Source organism: Notolabrus celidotus, chromosome 1, assembly GCF_009762535.1.
Source record: "Notolabrus celidotus isolate fNotCel1 chromosome 1, fNotCel1.pri, whole genome shotgun sequence".
In the NCBI taxonomy this organism is placed as follows: Eukaryota; Metazoa; Chordata; class Actinopteri; order Labriformes; family Labridae; genus Notolabrus; species Notolabrus celidotus.
In genome coordinates, this window is record NC_048272.1 from 34,977,855 (window position 1) to 34,998,317 (window position 20,463).

At 41.7% G+C, this 20,463-nt stretch overlaps 1 protein-coding gene across 1 annotated transcript in view; it reads left to right on the top strand.

Moving 5' to 3' along the window:
* setd5 (SET domain containing 5) overlaps nt 1-20,463 on the top strand; it is a 35,954-nt gene that overhangs the window by 3,082 nt on the left and 12,409 nt on the right. Inside the window, 12 exon segments of the mRNA XM_034681091.1 lie at nt 13,540-13,807; nt 16,459-16,561; nt 16,920-16,971; nt 16,974-17,181; nt 17,880-17,938; nt 18,038-18,225; nt 18,372-18,410; nt 18,712-19,005; nt 19,853-19,982; nt 19,985-20,000; nt 20,090-20,207; nt 20,323-20,432. Coding sequence (XP_034536982.1) covers nt 13,737-13,807; nt 16,459-16,561; nt 16,920-16,971; nt 16,974-17,181; nt 17,880-17,938; nt 18,038-18,225; nt 18,372-18,410; nt 18,712-19,005; nt 19,853-19,982; nt 19,985-20,000; nt 20,090-20,207; nt 20,323-20,432 — 1,388 coding nt within the window. The 5' untranslated portion in view covers nt 13,540-13,736.

Consider the following 20,463-nt stretch of genomic DNA (forward strand, 5'->3'; position numbering starts at 1 on the left):
TCCCCCTGACCCTGGCCTGCCTTCTTTACTCACCCTGCCACCCTGGGAAAGCTAAGAATGTACTGCACGGCTTGTTTGTCGCCGCTCTGTTGTGTGCTGACCGGCATGTTGATTTTCTAGGCCCTCGAACTCCGGTTCACTATGTTCTCGCAGTGCGATGTGGTTTTGAGTTACAACCTTTTCTTGAAGGAGGACTGCCTCCAGGAGCAGCCTTGTGCTTGTGGATCAGTTTGCAGGATGTGGACCCTTCTTTCCCAATACGGGCCTCTGAAACATTTGAGATCTAAGGAATGTGCAGACAGTCAAGGTTAAGCCGGGCCCAGTTTTCTGTTTACTAAGGAAACAAAGTCTCATTCACATTCACTGAACACTCACACAGAAAGACGTGTCATGATTTGTCCACAGAGAACATGGTTACAAAAGGTGAGCGCTGTGGTCTGATGAGAACCGATCATACAACACCACACAGAATGTAAACCCGGCTCTGTGTGAGTGTGTGAGTGTGTGTGTGTGTGTGTGTGTGTGTGTGTGCGCGCTCGTACATGAGGGAGTGAAGCAGGATGTTGGCACATGTCCAAAAGAAGAAGACAGGATTCTGTCTCGCTGCAGACAGTTGGAGAAGAGAGAGAGAGAAGAGAGGGAGCAGGAGGTGTACGTGTGTGTGTGTGTGTGGACTAGGAAAAGAGAGGGGGAAAACCTGGTCCTTGTAGCCTACCATTTGCATGCTGATGGCATTCTGTATCATTACATGGAGGGCAGGTGTAGCTATTGATATGTTAATGGCGTTTCATGTGTGTTGTGTCTGTGTGACCATGTTCAGCCGGCCAGTGTTCGGCTCTACGTCTGTTTGAGAAGATAAAGTGTGAAGAGCAGTCGTGTGTTTTGTTACTTTTTATTGTGTGAAAGTAAAGATGTTAAAATAATAAATCATGCTTTTATTTATTGTATCTTTCGGTATCAAACACAGCACACGTCATGATCTAACGTCGAAGCTTCTCTTCTCTTTTAATGCAGTCCCATATCTCCCCCTCTCCTCCGTAGCCGTCCTCCTGCAGCTGCTCCGTGTTGTGTGGCTCGCTCTCTTGCACAACAGGGTTAAAAACAAAAATCGCTGTGACGCCTGCCTCAGAGGTTCGTCTCCATTGGCGCAGGAGCTCTGGAGCTGCTCCAATCAGGCGCAGCGTTTCCTCCGAGCTGGGGGAGCAGTGTTGCAGAGGGCTGTGCTGGTTAATTCTGTTTTGTGCCAAGAAGCAATGCTTCTTGGGAGAATAATGGAGGAGGAGGAGGAGGAGGGGGAGGAGGTAGCTGGGGGGAGAAAAACAAGGCAGAAAGGGGGTGAGGCAGGCTATCTACGTAATCATCTCTCCCTCTCTCTCTCTCTCTCTCTTCTCTCTCTCTCTCTCTCTTTTCTCTCTCCCCCCTCTCTCCCTCTCTCTCCCTCTCTTCTGCTCTTGTTTTATGTTTTGTCCTTCATTTCCTCTTCTTTCTCACACCGTTAAGCCGCCTGTCCTGCTTTCTCGTCATACTTGGCCGAGCATAAAGCAGCGAAACAAGCTCACCAATATGCAGAGCTTCTGTCTCTCCACCTTTTGAACTGCAGGCAGCCATTTTAGGCTCCACCAGATTGACTCCCTCCCAGTTTTTCCGTTTCCCTTCTCCAAACTGCCTCTTTTCTTTTCATGTAACTAACCGTAACGATAATAAACCAAATAAGTGGCAATTAAAATACCTGAATGCTTCGTGTGAACGAGGTGAAACCCGGATTGCAAAAAAATCCACGCTCACATTTTGCGAGTGTTTGCTCAGAGGGTGTTGTCAGGCAGGCAAAGAGAGAGCAAATAAGGAGCAGTGTGGAAGAAAAACAACTGAGAGGGTCAAGCCACTCACTCGCCACCGACCTGCTCACAGTCGCCTTGTTTTATAACGCTCAGAGGCGGGCCTACTGGGGACAAAAGGGTAAGAGAATGGCCAATGCCTGGTTTCTCTTTTGCATAAGCACCTCGCTCTGACACTTTGAGCAAATGGTTCCATTTGGGATGACTGAGGTGAGAGTTCCCCTTGTTGCAAACAGGCTCTATCTTATTCACATGCTTTTAAAGAGATTTGGTCTTAAAATAGAGCAGCACTTCTGAACCTTTTGAACCTAGATTTGTTCCCTCTCAAGCCGGCCTGTTGTTTTAGTCACACACACACACGCACACACACGCACACACACACGCACACACACGCACACACACGCACACACACGCACACACACGCACACACGCAGACTTCCCCATCATTTTGGTCCTTTGGTTGCCTCTCCTAAAGACCTGTTGTGGTTTCTCAGTTCATTTCATGAACTAGACTAAGACAGCTCTTTTAAACCTCTTATTTTATGCCTTACAATCCTGCATTCATTCGTCTCAAACATGTTGCGCTGCAAATGTTGTCATAAGGAGCAGCCAGGGCGAACCCTCGTGGATCTGTGGACAGGACGCTGGGCTCAAAGAGGAAATGGAAATGTCATGTAAATGTGTTTGTGAACAAGTGCTGAGAGAGGCTATCTCTCCTTTATGTTCAGAGCTTACCTAACAACAAGATGGCTGTTTGGGGCGTCATGCCTTCGCTTGACTTGGAAAACATTCCTTTCCACATTTGGAAGAAGACAAGTCTTACAAGGAGCACTGCTGCTGCAAACGTCTTTTAACGAGGCTCAGTCAGATGCACTGTAGTGGATATTTCATGTAAGCTTGTGATTCCTCTTTTTTAAAGTCCTGCATCTGTTTTGGTTTATATTTTCTATAAGCACTAATTTGTTCCACGAGAGAGCAGCTTTCCGTTTGGTTTGGACAGAGAGGAGTCAGACGAGCCTGATCAGGCAGCAGTATTTCAGTCTTCCTCCTCTTCCTCATCACTGAGCGTCCGCTTCATCACTGCCCTGAAACAGATGTTTCAGATGTCCCTGGTTTGATTCTGTGTCATACTGACCCAGCTGTTAACTCCTCTCTCCCACACCCCTCTGATATTACCTTTGCCATTGTTCTCCATTGTGTTCCCCTGATTACCGGTCTGGTCCTGGTACATTCAGGCAGGGTGTGTTAATGGCGAGACTCACTACTCTCCCAGTACACCGCCTGGACGCTGGCTGCTTAGTATGACAGCTGCAACATTGATGCTAGGGTTCAAACATCATCCAGTGAGAGTGAAAATATATGAAAACATCAGAGAATCAAATTAATTTTGTTTTAAATAAAACTAATTATACATTTTATTTAAAGGCGCCTTTCTCAGCTGTCAAGGGCGCTTTACAGAGAGATTAAAAACACAATAAATAAAATAACACAATAAAATAAATGAAAACAACAACAAACGTAGCACCAAGTTAAAATGAAGCAGTGAAATTATAGAGAGAATGCAGCTTGGGTTTTGAGTTTTGATTTGAAGAGGGGTAGTGAATCAATGTTTCTGATGTAAATGAAAATATATGTGTAAAGATTCATGGTAAGGGCTTTTAATTCATGTTTAGTTGTTCCTGGACTCATGTAGTGTCAGTGTTTTATTCTGTTCCCACCCCTTTTACTCATACTCTCCAGCCTCCAGTGTAGTAATGTAAAGGGTCATTTTGAATCAAACATATTAATATAGATCAAAGACAAAATAAAACAGGTTTATAAAAGAAAAGAGACTGCTACACATTATATTAACCATAAGTCTCAATATATGAAGTCATACCCTAAGTTTACTTTGTGCATCATGTTTTTAATGATGTAATATTCCTTCTTCACGTGTCCTTTTCTTGCCTGTGTTCAGTGCGGCTGGTCACTGCCTGATTGCAGTCTGCTCCAGAAGTGCTTTCCTCCAGCTCTGCAGCAGCCATGTCTGTTTCAGACCCCCCCCCCCCTGCAGAGCAATAGTGAAGCTTGTGATGCTGCTGATGCAGTGAGAGCTCTGTTCCTCTGCATCACTGTTTGGTAACGCTGGATTCAGAGAGCTTTTAGAAGACAACGTGGATGAGATTGGAGTACTGTACGGAAAGCATTGTTTTTATGATGAGGGAGCATCTTCATCTTTACTCGTCTTCAATATTGTCTTGGTTAGCTCACACGGTGTCACCATGACAATGGAACACATAGGAGAGGCATAAAAAAGAACAAAATCCTCAAATTATGAAGAGTGAAATGATTGGAAGGATGTGTGTATGTAATTCTGTACATTTTTAGATCATTATTGTTAAATTAAATCCAATGATGCATAGAGTAGAATTATCAGTTTATTAATAATAAAATACAGATTTTTATTATTTATTTTTATATTTGATTTGATTTACAACATTAATTTTCAGATTTCTTTCCCTTTCATTTTTGTATTTTAAGGACTAAGCTTTCAAGACATTTTCTTTAACCTAAGCTTGAATAACATAGATACAAATATACATTCAACAATGAAACATATTTTATTTTGACTAATTCCTTTTTTAGTGAGAGTCTAAATGAGAGCTATTATGAATAGTGTAAGAATGTTTTAATTATACTTGAGGGTCTTTTTACACCTGTGCTTAAAGTCCCTATTTCACATGTTCACACCACAGTCTTGTTTTCCAGCGGTGTTTTTTCCTTCTCTAACATTTGGCTCTGACTGTAAGCGTGTGTCTAAATGTTGAGCTTCTCTTCTACGTGGTTGTGATATTATAAATTGTGTTTGGGTGAGTGTGAAATGAGATCCACAATAAGCTCCGCTTCCCCTCTGGCCACGTATCCCGTTGGTCTGAAAGCCAGGCTCTATTGATTTGCCTGTTTTTCATCTTCAATTTCCTCCTGCTGTAGCTCACAGAGTGCAGCTCGACCTGCGCAGTGCCGGGGAATGGCAGATATATTCATATCCTGCCTTGTACAGCGAGCATGTGTGCGGGGGCAGACTGTGGGGGCGGGCGTAATCTCACTGGACTGGATGTGTTGTGGAGGTTTGGCGAGGCACAGGTGGACTTTCTGGGAGTATGGACATAATGTTCAAAGCCAAACAGTTTATGAATGTCCATCTATATATATATATATATATATATATATATATATATATATGTGTGTGTGTGTGTGTGTGTGTGTGTGTGAGAAGCCTGCCTATGTCTCTTTGAAGGTAAAGACAATGTGCCATGGATGAAAGCAGAGTGTCTCTCAAACAACCCAATACGCAGCCTGTCTGACTGCAGCATTACTATTCAAATGGCTGATTCAAACATGGAGACTAAATATGTTTTCATTACAATTCATATACTTTCATATTTTTATGTTAGTTGTAGTTTTTTTCCCTTGTGAGCTTTATACAAGATTAAATAAATTAATGATCCTAAAGAAGTTAACACAAGAAGAAAATTAATATGATCAGAGATTTCATCTGACATGAAAGATAGAAAACTTACATGGCACCAGTTTCTGTCTCTGCCCCTGCAGTATGATGGAGACTGTAACATGTTTTTTTTAATGTTACCTCAAGTTATTAGCAGAAATGTTAGTTTGGTCAGGAGTCACATTTTAATTTCTATTTCAAGTTCAATTAAACATCAGCAGATCTCCTAATAAGCTTAAGTACGTTATGCTTATCTTACTGTCGACATCTGATGTATTTCAGTAGTTATCCAAACCAAACGTGCTGTTATTGTTTTAGTGTATTGTGAGAAATACATTTGTTTGTTATTTTCTAAGATTCAGGGCTGGAGTGATATGTCAGAAAATATTCAGTCACTGATTTTAAGTCGTATCATGAGAAAGAGAAAACTCAAGTTTAAGCAGCTTCAAACCAGGGTTGGTCTAAAGGCAGCTAGTCATCGATTATTGAAATGATTATTCAACCAATCAAATATTAACTTGCACTAAAACTTAATTGTTCTTATTCAGCAACCAGCTTTGTAATCAAACTTGACTCTTTCAACTCTAAACATATTTAAAAATCCTCTTTTGTCATTTGTGTAAGACTAATGATTCAGTTCCAATGTGCGGCTTGGTAAAAGTTTGCTCCACTGATCGATGGTTGGAGAAGAGGAGGATATAGATATGAAAGAAGAGAGAAAGGATGTGTTGTAAGATAAAAATTGAAGGTGAGGTCATAGACTGTATAAATAATGGACGTAGTATCCGTGATGTCACCCTTCTGTTCCTGAGTGCTGTTTTGAAGCCAATCGTCAGCGGGTGCCATATTGGAAATGCTGAACCTAAAGGCAGGCTTTGAGCCTCTTAGCCAACAGCTACAGTGTTCCTGCCTGTCAAATCACGTCAGCTGTGCCTCTTATATTGGAAAACTCATAATCTTAATATCTTCGAAATTGCTGTGTTCTGAAAAAAATCACCCCTTGATTGAGAAATGAGCTATCCAGACTAGACTCGTTTTTTGAACCAGGCTGTAAACATGTTTATTTCTGCTGTAAAGATCGTCTTCTTTGAATGGGTGTGTATGTGGTTTCTGGTACTTCTGGAACCAGCCTCTAGCGGACGCTCCATGAACTGCAGTTTTTAACACTTCTGCATGGGCTTCATATTTTAAGACCAGAGGTTGCCGCTTGGGTGAGCTGCTGTAAATGTAAACCTCACACAGTAAGTCTCTGACTTTGTATGATTATGTTGGATGTCAATGCGTGTTGCCTCAAACATTTGCACATTACTGTTGCACTACCATGAAATGTGGTTTACAGATTAGCAGCTTTTCTTTCTCTATTTTTGTGTTAAATGCTCCCGGACTGAAAAATGTAGTGACGCCACATTTGCAGCTGTGTTGCTGTGTTTGGTTTACCTGCTACTTCCTGGTCCCTGTTTTCCTCGTGCTACACTTGAGAGATCATAAGGATGCGAGATGTCTCACTTGGTTATTTATTTTGCAGTGTTTTGGTTACGTGTTTCTTCCTGCTGGCTGTTTCGCGTGTCCGCACGACTGGTTATCATATTCCTAACGTTGGTCATTGCTTTTTGTTGAATATGTTGAAGTATCATTGAATCCCTGATTGAGTCTGAGCAGATTCACTCCAAACTATCTCTGGGGTATGTTTGTAAAGGTAATCACAGTGTGATTGTAGAGTTAGGGTTGTTTAAACCGGACAGTAAAGACAGCACGTCGTGGTTGACGCACCTTGTCTGTTGTATTTGTGTCTGATAGACCTCTGTAATTTTTAAAGCAAGAAGCTGCCACTCGTACCCCTTTTCAACCAACGCAAAACTGGTTCTAGTTCTTGGCTGGAGCTTGCGCTGGTTCGGAGCTGGTTCAACTTGCAAACAAACTCGGCACCAGTTTGTTATTCCACCCACTTGAGCCCGTGGAAGAGCCATGTCATAACATCACTTCTATATGACGCTAGAAAAAGCTATGACAACGATGGGGGACAACGTAGAATGCTTGCTGTTGTTGCTCCTGGCTTTTAGTAATCACATGAGGTCCCGAAGAGAACTTAATGTTATTTTTATGCTGCAGGAAAATGGCAGAAACTCTCTTGTTTTGTCTTTTTGGTCGCTGCAACCTCACCCCTTGCCCCTGACATAAGCAGGGCCCAGTTCGTGGTTCTAGACCATAGACTGTATATAAAATGGAAGTGATCTCGCTCGGCTCAAAGGGAGGCCGCCACAGAAACTGCTCCCCCTAGTGGCTGGCTGCAGTATAGTTCAAAAACTCTGTCTCCTCCTTTCATTTGAATGGGGCTGCAGTCAAACTTTAAAAAGTAAATACACGTTGTACGAATGTTTCTCACATCCGTATGCTGTGGTGATATGTAGTTAGTATTTGACTGTTTTGTGTTCAAGGCCTCTTTTTTCTGAAAAGTTTCTTTTTGGTTAGTTATCAGAGGTTAAAAAACGGGGTTTTAGATACGGTTTTACTTTGATTGACAGCTGCCATAGAGTAACTCCATAGGACCTCGGGACGGTACGCTGTAGTGTGTTGCTTGTCACCATGGAAACGCACAAATTCCCTACTGCGCAGACTCTGGAGAACATTTACAAGATGGCAGCGTTCTGGATCAGGATATTTTGGCTTCAAAACCACACAATGGTAAAGGTGAAGCCACGCTGTCCATTGTAGATACAGTCTATGATCCACACCAGCAAAGAGTTGGTGCTGCTCTGGAACCTGTTTTCCTAGCCGAGAGCCGGTTCTCAATTGAGCACTTGCTCCGAACCGGCCCTGAAACTGCCTCGGTGGACAAGCGGTTATTAATGTGAGGTGACCTTATTAGTTAAACATCCTTGTTAAGTAATTTGTGAATCTTTTAGGGGGAAGTGAGTCTCCTGTTGGTAAAAGAGGAAAGTTTGAGGATGTAATGTGGATACATTGAAGCACATATTCCAACACTCAGTGTTTTAAGATCAAAATTGGTCACCAGAAAATATCACAATAGTTGGATTTCAGCAGCTTAAAGCTAAATTACAGCTAACTGAATAAGTATCGACATCTTCAACGACACAGTGAATGTTTCTTTTGTTTGTTTGTTTTTAAACTGGATTTGAGTCTCCTCTGTTTGTGTCCACACATTTAGAATAATCTCTACACAGTTTGCTTCCAGCAGAGTTTTAATTGGGTTGCTTGCTTGGTGTGTGTGTCTGTGTGTGTCTGTGTGTGTTTGTGTGTGTGTGTGTGCGCGCTCATGTAACAGATTATTTAACGCTGTATGCTCCTTTATCATGACACTGCTGCTGGCTTTACTTTGGTGTTCTAAAAATAATGTAACGTGTAGAGATATATGTTGAATGTTGGCTCATTTACATCCACACAGGCACTGAATCTGCATGTTGATAAAAACATGGTGTTCTCCCCTCAGTATGTTATTTAATGGGGATGAAACTGGAGCTCTGTTCAGACCAGGTTTGAGCCTTTTGTGCCTTCACTAGTCTGGATTAGTTTCAGACCCAGGAGACACATGAAGATATTTAAGACAGTCAGATTGTTGGTCTTGGGACAGTATGCCAGGGCCTCACAATGCAAGAGCGTTAGTTTGTTTAAAATGAAAAAGAAAGGGGGAAGAGGGTAATGTGAGAGATGATAAGGGGGGCAGGGAAAGGGAGAGAGAGAGGTTTTGCTGTTCATTTTGTGTATATGTCCCTCCCCCTTGGACTTGTCTCCAAAATGGCCTCTGTTCTAGTGGAAGTGAAAAGACTTTGTTGAGCCTGCCGGTAATTTGAGCCCGGTATTCATGGCCAGAGGAACGAACAAGGGGAGGAGGGAGGTGGGGGAGGAGGAGGAGGAGGAGGGAGCGGGGTAAAGAAAGGCTTTCCTTCTTCGTATGGAATTTACCTCCCTAGTTCACCGTCTGGCTCTTTTGGAAGAGGCCCAAATTGTGACTCCCTTTGTGAGTTAGGTAGGAGCGAGCTGGCTGTTTGTCGTGAAGCAGCCGTCATCATCTACAGAGATAATAAACCAGCAGAGGGTTTTGAACAGGGTCTGGATGGGGCACCATGGGATCCTCTCCATGCCATCATGTCCAAGTATGTTTCAAATTCTTATTAACCCTTTGTGGCCCCACTCCTCTGGCTGCATTTAAAGAGGAGGAACAGTTCTGTAATAACCTAAATGTACTGTCCAGCCTCTGTCTCTGTGTTTATACTCACCCTCATGTCTCCAGTCTCAAGAAGACCAGCAGAGTCCTGCTTTTGTAACAGTTAGCTAACATTTGTTGCTACCTACCTACCTCTGTGTGTGTGTGTGTGTGTGTGTGTGTGTGTGTGTGTGTGTGTGTGTGTGTGTGTGTGTGTGTGTGTGTGTGTGTGTGTGTGTGTGTGTGTGTGTGTGTGTGTGTGTGTGTGTGTGTGTGTGTGTGTGTGTGTGTGTGTGTGTGTGTCCGTCCAACTGGACAGGGCTGACATTCTCCAGTTGACAGTGAGCACAGCTGAACTGACCTTGACATTATTGGAAGTCCCCGTCCTGGCTGTGGTTGCCTCGGTTCCTGTAACTGGGACACCTCTACAGAAATGTCATGAATCCAGTTGTCTTGGTTCTGAACTTGTAAAGCAGTTTGTATGTTAGGGTTTCCATGTTGTTGTTGTTGTTGTGGTGGTGGTGTAAGCAGGACTTTGCTTTGATGTACATGATCCAACAAATCAACGTGGTGGCCATTTTACCGTGACGTCACTGGAAGGGAGCTGAAGAGGTTTTTCTCAACATATGCTTGATTTATATCCAAGCAACCTCCTGCTGCGAAACTATGAAGCCCATGCAGAAGTGTTAAAAACTGCAGTTCATGGAGCGCCCGCTTGAGGCTGGCTGCAGAAGTACCAGAAACCACATACACACCCATTCAAAGAAGCCGATCTTTACAGCAGAAATAAACATGTTTACAGCCTGGTTCAAAAAACGAGTCTAGTCTGGATAGCTCATTTCTCGATCGGCACACAACGCAGCAATTTCGAAGATATTGCATTTATGAGTCTTCCAATGAGAGGCACTTGTGACTTGATTGACAGGCGGGAACACTGTAGCTGTTGGCTAGGAGGCTCAAAGCCCGCCTCTTTACATCACCATCGCTCAACAGAAGTTAGGTTGAGTTCAGCATTTCCAATATGGCACCCGCCGACAATTAGCTTTAAAACAGCGCTTCAGAAACAGATGGGTGACATCACGGATACTACGTCCATTATTCATACACTCTATGATCTCAATAGATATCGAAAAATCTGATAATTTAATGAAATGCTAGCATACATGACGCTTAACATCGTCAACAACCTTCTCTATTAGGGGTCAGATTCGCAGGGTGACCTACCAGTCACATTGTCCATGATAATGATATCACAATACAGTGATTCTTCAATAATCTAAAACAGTCATTTTCACAATATCTGTTTGACTGAAGCTAATGAAATCCCTCAGATAGGTTCAGTGCATGATTAAATTTAGCCCGACCATGAGGAGTCATGACACGGTGAGTCAATTTGGAAGGGAAATCCGTTCTTTTCAAAAGAAAACAAAGATATTTGGTGCCAGTGATATCATGATAACATCCCACAACTTATGCTTTCTATTGAATCAATATATATGTTGTTTGACTTTGGATGATGCTCTATCCGTTGTATTTCTAGAGGCTGATAAATCCAGAAGCGAGTATTTCTCATATTTGTTGGGTTATGTTCCCAAATCTGGAATACAGGAGTAGTATTTTTATTCCCCCCTTGATGTTGATGTGGGATAATTGGATAGTGGTAATCTTATAATTCTGTGATTTATTTGGTTGTATATTTTCCAAGCCCCTCATGTGAACACAGCACAAGCAGTCCCACCCGTTTGCCTCTCCTTCTGCATCGGACTGAGTCGAGCAGGAGGAAGGGAGTGAGCGCAGAGTGAGAGCAGAGGAGTGTGGGTCAGTGTTTCAGCAGTCACATGACCAGAGGGTTGGGCCTGATGTTGGATGACTCACCGCTCTAGGCATCTGAGAGGAAGGCGCCCCCTGCTGGTTCCCAGTTTTACTGCATGGTGCTGTGAAGTGTAAGCAGAGCAGTAAAAGCTCCCGGTTGTTTTTGTGCTCTTTGAAAAGCCCCCTCCCCTCCACGCCCCGACCCTCTGGATGGAAGAGAGACGGGCTTATCACATCATGTCCATATCAAGCGATATTTTTAGACACAGATGGATGAAGGCTCTCCAGTGCTTCTCACATTGAGGCCTTCATTGTCAACATGAGTCAGCACATTTTTATTCTTTATTGGGCCTGTAAGACTGATGTGTTTTATAGTTTTATAGCCGTTCAACCATCTGTCAGTGTTCAGCTATGACAAACACTCAGTGAAGAGCTCTGTTTATGTGTGACATTTGATGCTATTTGTGAACAAGCCTTTTATTTCTCATGATAGTCGTCTACCAGCTAGTTAGCATTATATGAAACTCAACTTTTATTCCGTTACAATCATAATCTAGATGATTTTATTTTCTATATTTTGAGTTCTATTTACTCTACATCTGTTATTCTTATCATACTTCAGGGATTTGTCGTGCTTTCCATTTTCATCTTTGTATTATTTTCCCCAATATTGTTTTTATTGGTTTTCACAACAACTTTGGACACATTTATATACATTCATACACATATCTTCACATCTATGTACATAAATACAATACAGAACACACACAGACAATATGAGGTGAATAAAGAAAGGACAAAGAGGAGGAAGGATACATCTTAGATCCACACATATATATACATACAGACATATTGTATTCATACACATACACATGTACACACATGCATATAAACCAATAAATAGATAAAATAAAAGATTATAAATAAATACAAGTATATAATACAAATAAAAATGTATGAAATAAAAATAAAATATATTAAATAAATACATTAATTTAAAAATAAATAAGAAATAAATAATGTATAAAATAAAAAAATGAAAAAAATACTTAATAAAATAAAATAGAATAAATGAATACAAGTAAATAATATCCAAAATCATAATTTATAAAATAAAAATAAAACAGAATAAATAAAAAGAAGTAAAACAGTTCTTGCACTATGTCAGTAGTTTAAGTTGGGGAGCATTGAATGTTCATCTTTGTATTTTATCATTTTTTACTAATACCTGTTTGGTTTTACTTTGAGTCTTCATCCGAAATCCACATTGTTTGTTTTGGTTATTATGTGTGTATGTAATAAGTCAGCATTCATGTTTTCCTTCCCTGCTTTAAAGCACTTGTAGCTGTAAAGACCATCTGACTGACAATAGAGGTTTGAAGTACAGCATTCAATGGAAAGCGTTGTTATTAAACCATTAATCCTGACAGTTTGAAACACTGTTCTTCACTTTGGTTTCTATCTGCAAGGAAACCTACTTGTTGTTGTTGAATTGATTCGGTGACCTTGCTCCTCCAGACCTTGGACTTCTACTGATCCATTTTTGCTGCGGGTCTTAAAACATGTTGTCATGTAAGTGCAGTGCTGTCATGAGTACATTCCTTGTGGTTAGATATGGAGCTCCCTGGTCTTGTGCTGCCAGGCTGATCTGAATGCTTTGCTGGTACACCATTGTTAATTACACCTCTGCTCATCCTGTTTGCTCTTTAAAAATATCTTCTATTATAATAGTTGAGGTTCATCCGTCACAAACAAGGCAGTAAGTTTAACTTGAAATAAAATGCATATCTGTCACTTCAGTATTTCTGTCTAAAAGATGTGTTCAGTTTCATTTTAAAGGAACAGTTTGTCATCTTTCTTCTATTACCCTGTTGGTAGAGGAAGTAAGACTGCCTGAACCTCTCCTGGCTCTATCAGTGTCTTAGTTTAACCTCTAACAGGTTGTTTGTTGGGTTGCTGATGCTGTCATTGTCTCAGCATGCTTTATTCTACCTTCAAAATCAAATAAAATCAGTCGTTTACTTATTTAAATGTAGGATGTGTACCATTTATAATAAATGCTGTCAGAGGCATTAATCCAAAATGTTTGACCTGCGTCTCTTGCCAGGGAAGAGCAGGTTTTTTCCATCCCATCATCACATGACTTGCTGAGTCATGCAGCAGGCTGTTTGCTGCCTGTATCCTGTCTGTGTCTGTGTGGAGGTCTGACGGTTCTCTCTCTCTCTGCGTCCCTCTCTCCTCAGGTCCCCCATGACCGTCAGCCGTGGGCTACGGCTCGGCGGCGCCCCACCTCTGGAGTGGTCTGCCGCTGTAGTTGGGACCCTGTGATTCCTCTTGTCACCTCCTCTCCTCCCCCTCCCCCATCCCATCCTGTCCCTCCCCGCCCCCTCCCCCTCCTTCCCCCTCTTCCCCCCTCCCTCGCGACGCTGTGCAGGACGTCATGAGCATAGTAATCGCGCTGGGAGTCACCACACCTGAAACGTCTTACTCAGATATGGCTGCTGGATCAGAGTAAGTACTCCTGACCAAGACAGTTGTGCCCTCCATAACGCACCCCCATACAGAAAAGAATCGCATCATTCACACTCTGGATCTTTGTTATATCTTTCTTTAAACAACACTTCACTCTTCAACGGAGTTGTTGACATCCGGGGATGAGTCAACATTTCTTTAAGAAAAAAAGGGACACAAGTTGTAAACAAACTTCCTGTTTAACCTGATCGTCTACGTCACCTGAAAAATGCAAGGACAGATGACAAAGAGGAACTTAGAAGTCACAACAATGGCATAAGATTCTAATCAGCACCTGACTATTAGCCTACATTACCGAAATACAACAACCTGAGTCTAAAGTAAAAAGTACGACAGCTGGACTTTCTTCTTTTAAATTAAAGTCCAGGTTGTTTGCTTGTAAACACAAAAACAGAACAATGATTATCCAAACTAAACTAAAGTAACTTCTAAAAGATGAAGAATTTGTTTCCTAAGGTTTGTTTTGTGTGTTTATTAAGCATCTATTAAGAAATCTAGTTGATAACTTTTAGTTTTTACAGATTCAGGAAATTATTTGAATAATTTAATACATAACTATTTTAAACTGACTCACATGACCTTGTAGCGGAAGTTTAAAAGACGTAGTGATTAAAAACGTTTGAAAAAGTCAAAGAAAAGGAATCACTTTAAGAACATAAATGTAGGAACCAGCAGAGGAGTTTGAAGGATCAGTAAAGATCAATCCAGGTGTGATCACTCTTGTTTTCGTGTTCATAGTTAATGTGCTTAAACGGGAGGATTGTTCGACAGCGTTCATTTTATCGTCTTCCTCCCTGAACTCTGATCTGCTGATGTTGCCACATCCCACACATCTAAGATATCAGGCTGGTGAAAAATGTAGTAATCATTAGCCAAAAGTAATCAGTGGTCAAACTGTGCAAACAAGTGGTCGTAAATGTCCTTTCCCCTCTTATCACAGTTTCTGTGTTTGTGACCTCCGTGTGTTTTGGAGGAGGTCCGGGGGATCACAGACATGAAGCGGTGGATTGTTGATCCCTGCTGAGGCCTGATTGATGAACCATAATAAGACGACTGGCAGTGATCCGTGCTCCACAGTCACCTCACTGTCTCTTTAAGCAAACTTTAATGATTCACCACATTCATTCACTTTATGAAAGTGTCGTCCTAACTCACCGCGGAGGACAGAACATCCTCTTTTTTCATTTATGGTTATGAGGGCGCCTCCCTGAAAGTTAATGATTTGAGTCATCAGATGAGGATACCCAAAGTTAGCTGCAGTTTTTCACCCTGTGTCATCAAATACAGAGAAATGCAGGAGTGATGACAGGGTATGTCCTTAACTCAACATACTTAGTCTCTGAATACATCTTCATTTTTTTTATTAGCATTTTATTGATTTTTACATGAGACTTTTTACACGTGGATGAAAAACAAATATCTCTTCTTTTTTTTTTTACATGAAACACAAGAATGAAATAATAATAATATAAATAAATAAACAGATAGATAAAATAAACACATTTAAATAATAATAATTGAAACCCACCTGACTACATTTTCAGTGTTTAATGTTATCCCCTTCACTCCCAACCAACAGCACCCTGTGATACAAGTCCACAAAATGAAAGAGATTTGATGGGCAGAACTGCAGCCTCCTTAAATCCTTCATCTTATTTAGTTACAGTAAAAACCACAGTGATATGACATCAACGTTTTACAGTCTGATGTAAATGTTTAAACGTCAGAACTCATGTAGAACTCTAATAGATGAAAACCAGAAAAGTCTGAGGGCACATTTAAAACTTCCTCTCCCTGTTTTATGTCCCTGGCTCAACATTTAGTATTTTGGGTTCTCTAATGTATTTGAATTTCCATCTCTCTTGTTATAAGTCCTTTCCCCTCAGCAGCCTCTCCCCTCTTCTAGTTTTCTTTTGTCTCTGCTGATTCTTTATGAACCAGCCCTATCTTTGTGAATTGGAGGCAGACCTCTATCATATCTCTAAATCAGGCTCTGCTTGTGCAGAGAAAGGTTTGAAGACAGCTTCAGTCAGAACAGTTGCCACTTCTCTGAAGGTAAGCCTTCTTATGTGACTGAGCTTATGTGGAATGCAGCTGGTCTCTCTCCCTTCCTCCCCTATTCATGGCCCCCTTTAGTTTCCTCCCGGACCGGGATTCCTCTCTAACACAGAAAAACACTTGGTCTAGATTTCAAAAACAACGGTGGTGGTTTTAATATTTTGACCCTTTTAAGATGTACATTTATAGAAGTGCTGAAGGACGGAGGTGGAGGGTGAAGGCAGGGTTGTTCTCTGTCTGGACAGACTTCAGTTAAAGGGCAAAAGGAGTTGCATAACATAATGGCGGCCTGCATTCCATTTCCTGAACTGCTGTTCTCGATGCTGGAGAGCAACTTCAGGTTTATGGTGCCATCTAGTGACTAACCACGGACAAGTCCTCACATTTAATCTCCTGCTCCATTCTGTGAACTCGTTCTTACACATTAGTTTGTCTGAAATGTATCCCCTTGATACTTGCAACATATTGATCATGCCAGTGATGCATTTTATTTGAACTGAATGGACTGATGTCTTTCATAAACACACTTGATATCCGCTCCTTCATTCATATAATTGCTCTTTTTCTTGCAGCCCTGAGTCAGTTGAAGCAAGCCCTGCCGTGAATGAGAAAAACTACAACAACCACAGCTGTGGGAGCGCACAGAGTCATGGGTATCGGGGACTACCATATGCTGTGAGTTCAAACAGCTCCTCTCTTATCATCAGTTCTAATCATAGCATGTCTTATTTTATGAAATGAGTTTGACTTCCTTTTTTCAAAGAGTCTTCGATAAGTTAATGTTCGATCTTGCCTTGTGTTCTGATCGTTTTTAGTTGCTTGTTCTATAAACTCAGTAAGATTAAAAGTAAGGCTTGGGTTTGCCTCTAGTCTGATTAAATACTATGAATGTCTATCCTGCTTTAGTCTTCTGTAACCACAATCTACTTCTGTTATTAACAGCTGTACTGTTTCACATACTGTTTTTTTGCCCTCATTTTCATTCGTCTCCATTTTCCGTTTCCCTTTTTGCCTGAACACCCGTTGTTTGAAGATGCAACAGTCTTCCGTTGTGTGTTGTCAGGATCACAACTATGGCGCGCCCCCTCCCCTACCCCACCCGCCTCCCCGCTCTCCCAAACCATCATTCCCCGCATGGACCTCAATGGCGTGGTACGCGGCTCCCGCTACCACGAAACTACTGAGGACAACTCAGCCGACAGCGACAGTTCCTCCGATGAGGATGGGGCTGTCGCCAGCTGGTGTCACTGCAGCCTGACGCCGGACGGCCTGCTCATCAAATGTGACAACTGCAGGTGAGAGATGGGAAATATGCCCAGTCAGGAACCTGGAGCAGAAGTGCTACCACATGAATCAGGACCAAGTGTGTAATGACTGGACGTCTAAACCAGGGGTTCCCAAACTTTTCAGCCAACGACCCCCCTATTTTTAGATTTTTTAATTGAATTTTTCAGTATATCCTTGTTCACCACAAGTTAAGTACATATAAGTAATACAAAACCAACAAAGAGAAGAAAAAATAAATAAATTTTAACGAATACAAAAAAAAAGGAATAATAAAGAAATAATAACAATTAACCGTACAGACAAAAAGGAAGATAAACATAAGAAGACAAGGAAAATTAACAAAATTAAATAATAATAACGATAATAAATATTTTTAGATAACTTTGAAAAAAAACATTCTGAAAGACCTCTCACGACCCCCCATTGGTGTCCCGCGACCCCCCAGGTGGTCCCAACCCACACTTTGTTAACCCCTAGTCTAAACAGTCAAAAAATGCATGAGAAGGAACGAGACGTTCTTCAGAACAAGGTCAAGACGAATAGTGTTTTTCTTCTTGTGAACATTTACTGGACTGTGTCTGCAATAAAACAAAAAACACTATCAGCTCAAGAATAAGAAAATATATGTTTCTATAAATATGAAAAAATGAAGGAGGAAGCACTGTATGGTTAAATATGAATGTTAAACTGGCTTTTTCTGTTTCAGGGGACTAGACAGGAGGAAAGGAGCAGATGGCCAACACAGAAAGACAGAAAATGTGTCAGGTACATTGTCTTGTGTGTTTCTGTAAATTCATATATTTACTAAAGGCACTTTTATATAAATGAGGAACTCTCAACTGATGATAAATCTCTTAAATCTAGCTGGAGAGAGCAGTGCCACTGAGAGCGGTGATGAGGAGGTGTCGCCCTCCACCATCTCCTACACCGCCACCCAGCATACGCCCACCAGCATCAAACTGACTGTCAACCGAGTGAAAAGAAGCAAATCCAAAAAGCGGAAGAAGAGCACGGAGAAGGCCCGAGGAACGCCCAAGGGCAAGAAGGTGAAGGTAAAAACACTGAAGGATCAGTGGCTGGTTTAAAAGAATCTGTTGACTCGTTGAAGACATTGTTGATAATTAGAGTGAAGAACATTATGGCATTTTTAAAATTTATACCTGATGACTTCCTCATTTTTATTTCTCTTCTCCAAAAGGCTTTCAGAGAGGGCTCAAGAAAGTCCATGAGGATGAAGGTACTTGTCATTGGACTTAGTTCCTAAACCTTAGTTTTTGTCAGTGGACTATATCCCTAACCCTCAACTTTGGGCTTACTCTCAATTTATCCCCTCACCAGACCCTAAACCTAACCACACAGGGTTTTTGCCTAACCCTAACCCACAGTTTTTGTCAGTGGACTTGGTTCCTAAACCTGACCCTTAGATTTTATACTTGCAATTGTAACGTTTTGAATCAATCAAACTTTGTGGACGTTTACCTCAAGCTTCGACATCACCCTTACGCTTTCTCTTCTTGCTTCTGGTTCCTTCCTCTCAGAACTCAACCACTGAAGCCAACGTGTTGGACGAGAACACCACAGAGGGATGGGAGAGCAGGATCCGCCAGTGGACGGACCAGTATGAGGAGGCTCTGGCCAACCAGTACAGTGCTGATGTCCAGACACTCCTCCAGCTTCATCGTACCGCCAGCACCACTGTCTCAAAGACGGAGAGCAGCAGTGCCACACCACCTCCCCCCGACACACAGGTCCAGGCCTCTGTGGACGCCATGGACACCATTAACCGCACGGAGCTGGCCTGTAATAACACAGTACTGGGCTCACAGATGCAGGTCAGTCCAGAAAGTGCACAAACAACATATGATCACATCTTAGCAGCTGATTTGTTGTCAGCTGATTTTGTGTGACTGATAACCAGACACATTGCTTCTCCTGTGTTAAAGAGGAATTCCACTATATTGAAATGTGGACCTTAGTTTTACTCATACTGGGGCCCAAATGACTCTAATGTACAAACATTCAGGAGTTGCAGCCATTAAACCTCATCTATGCACCGCTGACTGAGCCAACCTACTGTAGCAACACGAACCTAACCGGCAAATGACCCTGATCAAACAAGGATCAGTAAATGTGCATCATATTTTTATTAAAACTGACACTATTACAGATGATTCCTACAGAGAGAGACCAAAACAGAATCAGCTGTTGCATAGCTCTCTCTTCAAAGCCAGCAGCTTTTGCAATAACGGTTAATTTACTTTACTTAAACACAAGATTTGCTGCTCTATTTCTGTCTCAGTCATTGAGTTTGTTTGTGTTGTTGCGTAACTTTGGGGATCAAAATGGGATCACAGTTATTGTGTAACACACAAAAACCCCACAAATAACCAATCAGAGAGGGAACAGACAAGAAAGTCCTGTGTTTTGCAAAGTGAAATTGCTGTGTTTTGTTTATAGAGATTGGTGGTTTGAAAGAAAGTGATGAAACTGCTGTTTGTAGTTCAAGAAAAGCAGGTCCTTCATATGAGACCTGGTTATCTCTGTAAGACTCCTTGGAACATTAACCCCAAAATAAGAAAACAGCTGAAGCCTTTAAGAACTGTTTCAGTTGTGCATTGAGATCTCATGTCTGAAACCTTTCCACATATTAATAGAAATATTCTGATTGGCTGTTTGTAGCTCCAGTTGGGGCGGGTCACACGTGTGCAGAAACACAGGAAGATCCTCCGAGCAGCAAAGACCCTGGAACCAGAAACCCTCATCATTGAATATCGAGGAAAGGTCATGCTCAAACAACAGTTTGAGGTCAACGGCACTTCTTCAAAAAGTAAGACATCCTGCTGTTTGTCCAGTGCTCGAGTCCAAAGACATAAACATGTGGGACTACTTTTAAACCATTGTCCTCTACTTCTCCAGACCCTACCCATTTGTGCTGTTCTACTCCAAGTTTAACGATGTAGAGATGTGTGTTGATGCGAGGACCTTTGGAAATGATGCTCGCTTCATCAGGAGGTCGTGTACGCCCAACGCTGAGGTCAGTCACCAAGCTTGATATTTGCCCGTCATGTTTTCTCAGAGATCTCTCTGGTTACTTTCTTTAATTTTTGAGGTTTTTAATTTCAAATGAGAACATATCATTTCTTCCACAGGTCCGGCATATGATTGCTGAGGGCATGATCCATCTATGTATCTACGGTGTCAGTCAAATCACAAAGGATGCAGAGGTCACTATTGGATTTGACTACGACTTTAATAGCTGGTCAGTGCAGCTCATTACTTTCTACTCGCCC